The following is a 12,080-nucleotide window of genomic DNA, read 5'->3' on the forward strand; positions in this document are numbered from 1 at the left end:
GGGGGTGGGTAAAAATGAAAAATACAACGCTTTCAAGTAGTTTAGATGCTATTATTTTAGCGCACGATATAGAAGGGAGGGGGTGCATTTCTTTTGAATAGTCCTAGATGGCGCTGCTTGAAATATATTCAACAATTATGATCAGTGGGTACAGACCTTCAGACGATGATATGCAGCTGCATATGGCTGACTGCTTTCTGGGCCATGATTTCTTTTCACCTCCCACTTGATTGGTGTAGGATACGGCGCCTGGTATTATATTAGCTGGGTGCGGGCATACACGACTTATTCATTATCTCGGACGTTAGAGCACAAAGACCGGTTTACGGGCGGTGAACCTCGAAAGTTACAAATAAGCAGGAATGTCAGTTTAGTAACGAAACTAACGTGGCCTCTCTTTTGAGACACTGGTACATCAGAATACAGATGAAATGTACCATGGGAATGCCCGGATATATTTCAGAATACATGTACAAAGCTAGATACGTGCTACCAATACTCACTAGACACCACTCACGGGTTTGGACTATTAATAACATTGCACTCGCTACACTATGGCGCCCTTGAGGTTTCTGACGATATGGCTCTTCTTATTCTTACACCCCTCTGTAAGATGCATAGGTAAGAACACATGCATTATGATTCATATATTTGGCAAAGGGTTCAGCTTTGTTCTACGAATCAATTTCATATGTTGGCGGATTAGATCAACTTATACAAGTGAAATAGTTTTTACATCTTCACAATGTGAGCATCTGCGAACACGTGAAGTTGAATTTATTTGTTTGATCCACATTTAGCATGTTTGCAAGGCGAGAAATGTTCTAGGATTCGATATTTTTTTGGTAATACATTCTTATTAATGGATGTATCTTCTCTTTGAGGGACGTGATACTTCATCTAAATGTTCCACGGTGGTATTTTTTGCTTGCTTGCTTGTTTTTATTTTATCTCAAGTTACTTGCACGCTTGGTTGCGAGGTCAGAAACTATACTATAAACTGAGAAGCATTTGTATCATTAATCGAAAGAAATGACTTGATGAAAGAAGTCAAGTAGTATGGAGTATAAAGAAGTATGTAGTCTGGAATATCCTGTTGTTAGCAATTACCATGTGCCTTAACTTAAAAAAATTAGTATGTACGTCAATCCAAGTAGTTTATTCATATCAACCAAAGTGTATGTTTTGACAGAGACATCTAGTTTTAAATCATATATATTGCAGTTATACTGTATAAGGCTACACAAGTTTACAAAGAGCAAAACGTCATAATTGCCTTTATACTGGGTAGGCTTTTGTTTTCTTTGTCAAAACTGGATTCATAGATGTATTGTATTAAAATGCACGTTTATATCCTACAGAGTTTTGTGAATTATAGTTTTAATACTCAAAATTTTGCAAAACATTCCGAAGTGAGATATTAAAAAAGAATTAGCTTTAGAATGTGTACTATGCTATCAGAGCAGGTGCAAGATCGTTCTATTGTATTGAAAACTATCGCATCTCTAGAATTCTCCAAATAATTATAAGCTGCGCCTTGACATGAACTCATAAAATCTTCGCCGTGCTTTATAACTTGAAAGGGATCCTGTTTTTCTATTGAGATCTGAAGATGACGTGGTATATGAACAACTGATGATCGGCATTCACTTTAAGGCATTGCAATGTGGTGATGAAAAATGTACATCTTTTGTTTGCGATTCTTGTATTCTAAACCTATAAATAGCCAGAGGCAGCAGGAGAAAAATTGCAATGTCATTTTATCATTCTATTTCTTCACTCGAGCATGGTCATGATTTTGAACACAAAAATATGGTAGACTTTTTAAGCCGCCTATATTGTTATGTTTACATTGAAGTCGAATGAAAAGTCAATGTTTTACAAACGGAAAAAATGTACCATGGCTTTGGGATGTATGCGTTGCCTATTAATAACGAAGGCGTGCATCGCTGACTTAATTGACGTCACGGGACCCACGGGCTGAACCACAATCTTTTTGTAAAGTGAAATCGGGTGATTATACTTATCCTTCTAAGGTTTTCGTCTCTGTCACAACCAAACGGGTTTTTTAATTTTTTTACAAAGACCAAAGGGTCTTAGTGATCTGTTACTTCATGTTGAGATTACCAAATCATAAGAGCTACAAATAAAGAGCTGGAGAAAGGGACCAAATTATCTGCTTTAGTTTTAGACGTAACAGTATTACTTACCTTTTGGGTCATTCTTATATCATTGGATTGTTCCCGAAGGTGGTTATTTTCTTCTTTATTTTAGAAAGGGGAACAGGAGCATATTGGGTTTAATTTGCTTAAAGGTACTAATACCAGTTCTGGTCATGCGATTGTATTGTGAAAGAAACATTGTGAAATCGATCAGAACAGGTTGATCATCTAACATATAAGTATTGGTGTGTACTGCAAGGTTCTGGAATCATCAAAATGATAAGAAATTTGGCCCAGTCTTGGTAAAGTTACAAGCACGTACTGTACACAGAAAGATGTATATGGGACTACGCGACACGTGCGCGATATCTATCCGTATTAGTATATTGGTAGGCGGTTTGCCGGCAAAATGTGTATCGTCACGTATAAGTCAAAACATATTCTTTCACATGATTGGTAATAAGAGCTTCCATTTCCTTTTTGAGAGGGGGCGTTTTAAAAACTGGTCTATACATTTTAACCATAGAGTGATTTTTTTTAAAGAAGACGAACTGCCCTTTTGTTGGAGTATGGAGGGGTACGGGAAATCGAAACACGTACTGAATAACTATTTCACCAAAATCATTTACAAGGGCGTTTGACTTGATGCACAACGAGTTTTCTATGCGCGCATGAATGCATACCTTCCTCTTCAAAACATAATACTGTGCCAATAATGAAACCACAAATTGGGTCTTCAATTGACAAAGTGTACCGGATTTATTGGCAATGAATACCAAGATTCCTACAATATACTTTATGAGAAGTCGGAATAAGCATGTGAAGTATGCGGTCTGTCTGTCCTTTTTTATTATTCAATGTGTAACTTTATACTAAGAAGAAACTAAGTATGGTTTTCGACTATGGGGAGGAAACAGTAACTTGGCCTCCGATTGAGAGTCACAGGAATTGGTGCATTCTTCCGATCTAAGATCAGAGTCCCTGCCCGGGCCTATCAGCAAATCACCCTATACTACCAAACTTTAAATAGGATCTTTTGAAACATATCTATCCACTTTCTTTCTTTCTTACGAAAACAAAATATTCAGAATAAACTTTGCTAACTAAAGTGTCCATCAGTGGAAATTTCACGCTGATTTAATATTGAAATTCGAACAGGTATATATAGGAATTGTTTTGATTTGTTTAATATAGTGAATATCCATGGTCTCATCAATCATCTAAGTAGGTAATCCTTTAAGACGTCGTGGGACTGGGGAGGGGAGGGGGGGGGGGTAATATATTTTCAGTTGCTTTCTAGATATTACCTGTGTAATTATTTGTAATCATTCCGCCTACCCTATAAGGTTGATCGAAGCATCTATAAATGATATTATGTCAATCTTTAAAGAAAATCTATCATAATCACTCCATTTTCTGATTTGTTCTCTCTTTCTTTGTCTCCATTATTCTTGTTGGATTGGATGTTCCTGTTTACCTTATAAACACATTGCAGAGGCCACGTAAGTAAAATCAGAACCACTGATCTTTAACAACAGACCATTAGGAAGTAAAACAAAAATGAATATAACAAATCATGCAGATAATACATGCTGTTAATAGGTATTTTGTGTAATAATACGAAAGCTTTGTTAAAGACGCTTTAAACAATGTTTACAGTGAGAAAATAATAGCGTGAATTGATTACACAAGCTATCGTTCGTATATCTGTTTTTTCTGCATCAATTATTATGAATTAATCCCAAATACCATTTGTGAGAACATCCTTTTACTTACAAATTACGAATTCATTGTGCGCTACGAAGCATGCACGCATGGTATTCCATACACAGCTTGATATAGTTGATTTTGGAACCATGTTTACCAGGTCGCTTCTATTCAACAGTTGTAAGCCATGCATGATAATGACGTGGGTGAGAAAATATATACTTCTAATAGGAATGTCCATACTTCGAACAAGATAGCTCCTGGGACCGCGTACTCAGTAATAATTATAAGCTGCTTCTACGCAACACAATTAATCTTTTGGCCAATATAAAAATGTTATATTGATATGGGAGATAGTTTTATGTGTAGGCCGAATGTAATTCTTTTCCCCTGGACTTTACTCTTTCCCCCTGGAATTTACGTTAAATCTAATTAACGTTGAACAAAACCTTTATATATCAACCTTAGCTTTCTTAATTGATTAAATTATTGACGAATTAGATAAGTTATTTTGTTAGAAGCCCTGCGTGATTAGTCCAATAAAGGGCATCGACCTATTTAAACACGATTGTTATTGAGTGGGACTTGCATGTAAGTATTACGGAATGCTCTTGTAATTCATAGCTCATTCACACCAACAAAAACAATAAAAACTACAATTAGACTCACTTCAATTTGGTTTAGTCTTTCATTGGTTCTTATATACTTAATACGTCTTAATACGGCCATTCGAGACAGTTAGTAGTTGATTTTACTCTTTCAAATGATCAAGCATGCCTGGGGTATGCCCCTATACCCGTAATGTCACCCCGTAATGATTTTATTTTAGATTGCCCTATTATTCAACATCAACACATACTATGAGTATTAACAAACTTTGCAAATAATTTTACTTTTTCCACATTGTTAAAAGCCTAAACATGATTACACTGATTTGGTTGATCATAATTGAGAGGAGTATTAGCCTTACCAGTAACTTTTATATCTGTTCTCTATACCATACAGGGCAGCCGTCAGTTTCCAGTTTATTCAGTTTTTTGCATCAGTGAAATCTAGTTTAGACGAATTCACATCGTAAGTATTTTCACAATCTTAAAAACAAACAAACAAACAGACAAACAAAATCTTAACTATTCTACCACATGCCAAAGGGCAAATGCTCCATCTTGAAAACCGTGATCATATCGAGTCTTGTACTTGTTAAAAGTGTTAAGAGAATTATAAATTACAAATCATTCTAATGAATTATTTATTCATGCTATCATTATTCTTATTCCTTCACTGTTTCGTAATCTTGTTCCAAATAACAATAAGAAACTTTCAGATTAATTAAGAGGGTGCAACGTGTGACTCGGTAACATTGTCTCATATTCTGAAACAAAATCTTGGATTTAGCTCATGCTGCAATGATAATGGTAAACCTTTAGGTCAGTCAGGAACCCTGTGACTTTTACAAGCCGATCGCCTGTCTGATTTAGGGGATATTCTATTCCTAGGGGATTAGTCTATTGGGGAAAACTAGTATGGTTAAAACCGGTCACTCAAAGATTTTTTACTTTTTTGAGGCGCTTAATGATCATTTTGAGGCATTTCGCGGTCATTTTGAAGCGCAATTTGTTTAGAGCTTCAATATAACACCATACCACAGGCACTGAAAGCACTTATGGCCATGCATACCAGATTTAACATTGTTAAACGATGCCTTTACATGTGGGAAGAATGCGAATAATCAGTTTTAAGAATAAGAAACATTTCGGTGCATGCCGGTCGAAATAGAAACTTCAAATGAATATAAACAGAAATGCACATTGTTCAATGCTCAAGAAAAAGGCAGACTTTGTGCTGGGCAGGAAATGAAAAGTAAATAAGTGTCTTACATGTTCAAGGGTAATCAATCAATTAACTGCATTCTTAGACTCCTTGAGGTTTCTACGACTAACTTTCATTTGTATAAATATTATGCTCATTGGTTTTTAAGAGAGTCAACTTAATTTCACATTTAAATCATTTTTTCTATTTTCTTTGATATCAGGCAACTGAGTATAGATTTACAAACAAAGTACAGTTTTACGAGTCAACATATCAAAAGTGTTCGAGTGAGTATGATTTATGTATGTTTGCTACTTTGCACCCCCATCCACTCATTGTTGTAATGTTAAATTCCTTTACAATTCCTTGGTATGATGTTATTGTTAATCATGTACATACCATATAAATATCAGTATAATAATTAATAGTGTATACCATTTTACATACTGTACACGAAGTTTGGCATTTACACTTTTTTAGCAGGATTTGTGTACGCGCTTTCTTAGCAGTCATATAAAACAATCATCATGATCAAACTAACAATATTTATTCATCAAACAAACGTTTATTCCTGACAATTCTTAATACAGATTCTAACAAAATTGAGCATTTATAATTTAGCTTCTATAGCGTAGGTGAGATGAATGTCTAACTTTGCATACCACGTTAAGCTTAAAAGGCAGGTGAGGAAGTAATTGACAATTAGATTATATTTGTATAGTTCAATTCAAGCAAATTATAATCCTCCAGATGTAGATGAGGATAACTTTAGTTCATTTTTCGACTCTAGAATAATTATATTCTCGGTTTACACAGCTAATATATATATAAATATTCTACCCTTCCTCTCTTTCGTTTTAATATAGATTTTTTCTTCACCCGGAGGTCGCATCCAAGTAACTTTTGATCTTGATATAGATACCAGAAACAGAACGCTAGTGGCACAGAGGGATATATTAGACAGGGATGTAAGTAGAGAAAAAAAGCGGTATCAATGAAAATTGTCAGAATCATAACATTTGAGGGTGTCCTGGTATAGTGGTGTATTTACTCGACTCTCAAAGGAAGGGCTACAGGTGCGAATCCCAGCCTGGCACCAAGTCCTTTGCCAAGACATTTATATACATTTACCACTCTCTACCAGGTTGTACATAGGTATCTGGTAATGCTGGGTAATGATGATAATGATAATAATAATAATAATAATAATAAAAACGGTGCTTATAAAGCGCTTACCACTGGCCGAAGTCTCCAAGCGCATGATAATTGCAGGGTCCACATGGAGAGCGGTATGTGGCCACCCTCTGTAAATAAGATACAATTATTATCAACATAATTATCATAAATGTTCAACATCAGCAAAAAACACCCCTTTCCAACAAAATCCAAATGCAATATCCATCAGTAAAGAAAATTAAAAAAAAAATATATATATATATATGACTATGGAATGAAGAAAAAACAACATAAATTTTTATTTATTTGAATGTCTAGATGTCCTTTCTTTATTATCTTAAAGATTTCTTTTTCTTAACAGAACCTCGATCTAGTATTAAATGAATAAGATTTTGGTTTTCAGCTATGATGAAAGTCAAAGTTTTATTTTCGAACGGAACAAAAAGTCTTCAAGAGGTGGCCACTCGATCAAGCATTTGATAAAGGTCAAACACGCGGTTTAAAACATTTAAGCTTAAAGGTAAAGACCAGTATTGGAAACGCACCAATTTCAAAAAATGAAATGGAAGCTCTCATTACCAATCATGTGAAAGAATATGTTTTGAATAATACATGATGATACAAAATTTGCCGGGAAACCGCCTACTAATTCATATATTTGGTAAATTTGTTTCTCTCATGGTCTGTGAGAGATATAGGGTAGTCCCATATACATCTTTCTGTGTATAGTGCTTGTAACTTTACGAAGAATGGGCGAAATTTCTTATCATTTTGATGATTCCAGAACCTTGCAGATGCTAGATGCTAGATGATCAACCTTTTCTGATCGATTCCACAACGTTTCTTTCACAATGCAATCGCATGACCATAACTGGTCTTTACCTTTAAACAACTAGAACATTTAATAAGTGATATTCCAAATCATTTATAAACGTATTGGCTACATTATTATCATCATCATTTTGTCAAGATTCGTGGAAAAAAAGTCATTGAGAATGAAAGGAATAACAAACTGAAGTTCATAGATTTTTACCTAGGATTTTTTATTTTTATTTATTTTTTATTCAGTTAATAGCACCAAATTACGTCTTCGTTTTCACGAATTCAACGGGAGCTAATGAAGCCTTTCTGGTAGACGGTAGTTCTGCCTCCGTGACACCATCATTCTGGGACGGATGGCATCAGTATGCTCCAGATATACTCTATGCTATGCTAGTAGGACTGGTTCTATTCGCTTTGTTCTGTTCCGCCGTTTATTGTCTGGTAAGTCATCTCCTATCGTCATCATCACCATGATCACCATAATTCAGTTCAGCTCAGTTCAGTTCGGTTTATTTTGCACATTTTACATGGCACGGTACACATCGTCAGTTTTGTTTAGAAGACGTAGAATAATTTGAATAAATAATACACAGGTATTTTCACTAAAAATATACATACAATATGTCAAATCGCTTTGAGTTGCTTGTAGTTACTTTATACTAAGAGGTAGGTAAAATTGGAAATGAGTGTACGGTAAAGATATAGTGGCTATGGGGGTGGATAAAGCTCCTAGGTCTCAAAAAGATGGGGGAACGAACAAGGAACAACATTTATTGAAAAGGTATAATCCTTATCATCACCCATTCATCATCAACCGCACCACCACCACCACCACCACAACCACAACCACCACCACCACCACCACCACCACCACCACCACCACCACCACCGCCGCCACCACCACCACCACCGCCACCACCACCACCACCACCACCACCGCCACCACCACCACCACCACCACCACTGTTCTGGTAGACGATGGTTCTGCCTCCGTGACACCATCGTTCTTATTTATATATTTTATCATATATACATACATATTTGATCATATTTACATTTATATGTTATCATATATGTTAATCAGGTCGCCAAACAAAAGAGAGCCAAGAAGAGCAGCGCTGGTCAGGAAAACCGAATGGCGCCCCCAGCTGGTCACTTGAATGGAATCGAGAATGAAGGCTACGTGGTAGAAATGACACAAGTTTACAGAGTAAAGGTATTTATGTACAAAACACGACGAAGAACATGTAAATTGGACTCCAATAAATGCTTTAGATCTTGTTATTTATTTCTGTTAAACAAATGACATAGTTTTGCGGGAGTTATTAAGAAAAGATTGGAAAATAGTAATGATTTGTTTTCTTCTTCTTCTTCTTCTTCTTCTTCTTCTTCTTCTTCTTCTTTTTCGTCTTGTTTCGTCTTGTTCTCCTCTTTTTGTTGTGTGTGTGTGCATTTTCTCTTTATTGTTGTTGCTGTCTGCTCCTTCAATCTGTATCTCTTTTTTTAATCTCTAAATTAGAACACAGAATCATCCCCTATTCCTCAGCATCCATCGAGCCCGAAAGAGATATCCGTCTCTGTAATCGCACCAACAACTCCGGAAACAACAGAACCTCAGTCACCAAAACTATCACAGTCTCCACAGCGCTCTTCATCCGTCCAGTTACAACAACCAACAGAAAGCCAATTACCTATCCTAGATCATATTCCTGAGCTCCCAGCACCGATGAACTCTCGTAGATCAGTCACAACTTCGGAAAGTCCAACGTTGAATACTTTCATGCCCGCGCCGTCTCCTTCCATTATGCGTAAGATTATCTCAACGTATAAATCCAGTCATCCAACGCCACGAGCATCTATTCCAAAGCAAACCCCTTCCTCGTCATCTTCTCAGCGTTCTCAACAACTCGATTTAGCGACACTTGATGTGACCGTGACGCCCACTGAGAGTCCTACATATTCTGCCGAAAAGCCACCGACGTTAAATAGAGTGACAGCCAAGATGGCGTCATTGCAAGGGTCCGTACGGTCTAGTATTCTTGGATTCTCGACAAGCACGACACCTACATCATCAAGACGACCGTCAATCACTGGACCATCTATCTATGCAAGGTTACTTTATGCAAGTTACTCGGTTCCACCTAAAAAGATTTATGATTATATTTGAGAGAAAATTATAATTCTATTCACTCAATGAAATGTACTGTATTGTCGAGTGCAATGACTATTAATATGAGTCTATTATTATGTACTACGTAGTCAACCTTTCCCGATTGCTTTCAAACAGTTGTATTCACTATTCCATGATCAGTACTGAACTTTACAAATTATATCCATGTGCCATAATTTATGGGAGATATATACCAAGGGCTTTAAGATTTTTATAACTGTTTTTAGTGCAAGATTAATCTATACTGGTGTTAAAAGGGTTGTCATGGAGCTAATCAAGACCAGACAATGGGTAAGGGTGCAAAGCCATTGTGTTGCACAAAGCAATCCTTCTTTCAATTTGGTGCCTGTAGTTTTGTGCAAAATTGCAAGTGTGGCAAACGAGGGACGGTGCGGAGAGGTGAAGAAAGCAACTAAGGTGTTAAATCATTATGCCTTGTCAAAATACACCATGCACAAGAGAAAATGAATGTAGGTTTGAAAATATTTTATCCACCATATTATAAGGAATCGTTTGGCTGGATATTCAGTTTCAAATGTAAGATGATTGATGTTATAAAGTCACATCCCCGTTTGTAGTAAGAGTATTAAATTGTATGAAAAATATTTTATATTGAATAAAAGATGCTGCTTGAAATAGTACATGTTATATATAGGCCTAGTTATCATTTAGATATAAATTGATATGTACATAACTATACAAAACAGATAGACGGAGAGAAAAATGGGGGGGGGGGGGGTAAAGAGAGAGAGAGAGAGGGGTGAGGAGAAGAGAAAAGGAAGATGAGATGAGATAAAGCAAAATGAGAGAGACAGAGCTGAGAAGAGGGGACAGAAGAGGAGAGGAAAGATAGAGAATGAGAGAGAGAGAGAGAGAGAGAGAGAGAGAGAGAGAGAGAGAGAGAGAGAGAATGAGAGAGTGAGAGAGAGAGAGAGAGAGAGAGAGAGAGGGGGGGGGGAGGGGGGGGGGAGGTGTGAAGGGCACAACTGCTAATACAATTTTACCCAAATTGAATGCTGCTGATATTGAATCGAATTCAAATCTGAAGTATAGAATAGAATAGAATAGAATAGAATTTATTGACTCATTCGACCCCCTTCTGGGGTATGAGAGTACAACACATGTACATGTCATGATAATGATACATAATAAAGAATACAAACATAGCTTAATAATAGAAAAAATACAGAATACAACAAAACAACAATATAAAAGTATAACGATAAATAGGAATGATCTAAACCTAGCCTATGCTAAACATAAATACAATATTATACAATATGGCAAGCATACATGAAAAGTGGAAAATACCACATGAACAATCTAAATACAAACACAAAGAAAAAGAAAGATAAAAACAAAAAATAATTTTACAATTTTTTTTTTTTTTTTTAATACATTATTGTCTTAACTAAAAAAGAAATTATAAGTTTCATTTTTGTACATGTAAGTGAGTTGTGATTGGATTGTTAAATATGCAGACTAACAAAATACGCCATAATCGTCCATTGGACAAACAAAAACATAATGGAATATAATGTAATAAGACAAACAAAACAAAAAGTATACTAACAAAAAAAAACAAAAAAATGAACAAAAGAACAAACAAACCATCAAAACTATACTTGACCTAAAGAAAGACTGTACTACAGATCAAGAATTGTTGGTTGCTTAATTAACCTACCACTTCGGGTTGTAACATTTCTTTTTATGGGCGACATATGATTGGATTGTTCAGATTTACATGTATATAGACGAGCAAAATATGACATTATTATCCTTAAGAAGAGTACTAATTTCTTCAGCTGTCCTATACCGGAACATGAAAATAAATTCAACATGTGTGATGTGCAAGGGCGTTTAACTATTACTTTGCGACCTAAATATAACTCTCTTTCCTTTCTGAAAAAAGGGCATACAAAAACATAATGGAATTCATCACCAGACTCATGCATATCACAACATGGGCATTCAATACTAATTTCATTAACAGCTTCTTTGAATCTGTTATTATTAATTGGTAAAAGGTGTGACCTACATCTAAAACGGCTCAGTGTTATTCTATCCTTTTTACTCAGCAAAACTAAATACCTTTCAAAGAGACAATCCTCTTTAAAGATCCTATAATTTAGGCACACACTGTTTGTCCAAATTGTTGCCATCACATCTTGTTTTGAAATATCGTTTAATCTCAACTTCAGAGTGCTCAGTATCCAACTATTGCTAAATCCTTC

At 35.8% G+C, this 12,080-nt stretch overlaps 1 protein-coding gene across 1 annotated transcript; it reads left to right on the forward strand.

Annotated features, from left to right (window-relative positions):
* Positions 1 to 276: 276 nt before the first annotated feature.
* On the forward strand, positions 277 to 10,487 carry LOC752302. Its single transcript, XM_001178205.4, has 8 exons — positions 277 to 621; positions 3,658 to 3,664; positions 4,875 to 4,943; positions 5,902 to 5,965; positions 6,545 to 6,646; positions 7,923 to 8,117; positions 8,761 to 8,892; positions 9,196 to 10,487. Exons 1-8 carry the CDS (start codon positions 555 to 557, stop codon positions 9,841 to 9,843), a joined length of 1,284 nt encoding a protein of 427 aa, XP_001178205.4. The 5' UTR covers positions 277 to 554; the 3' UTR covers positions 9,844 to 10,487.
* The last annotated feature ends 1,593 nt before the right edge of the window (positions 10,488 to 12,080 follow it).

This window comes from Strongylocentrotus purpuratus, unplaced genomic scaffold (genome assembly GCF_000002235.5).
Source record: "Strongylocentrotus purpuratus isolate Spur 01 unplaced genomic scaffold, Spur_5.0 spur5_scaffold_5, whole genome shotgun sequence".
In the NCBI taxonomy this organism is placed as follows: domain Eukaryota; kingdom Metazoa; phylum Echinodermata; class Echinoidea; order Camarodonta; family Strongylocentrotidae; genus Strongylocentrotus; species Strongylocentrotus purpuratus.

Coding starts and splice junctions, on each gene's coding strand:
- LOC752302 (XM_001178205.4), top strand. CDS start 555: ATGGCGCCCTTGAGGTTTCTGACGATATGGCTCTTCTTATTCTTACAC. Junction 8,118..8,760: donor GTTCCGCCGTTTATTGTCTG/GTAAGTCATCTC, acceptor TATGTTAATCAG/GTCGCCAAACAAAAGAGAGC. Junction 8,893..9,195: donor CACAAGTTTACAGAGTAAAG/GTATTTATGTAC, acceptor TCTCTAAATTAG/AACACAGAATCATCCCCTAT.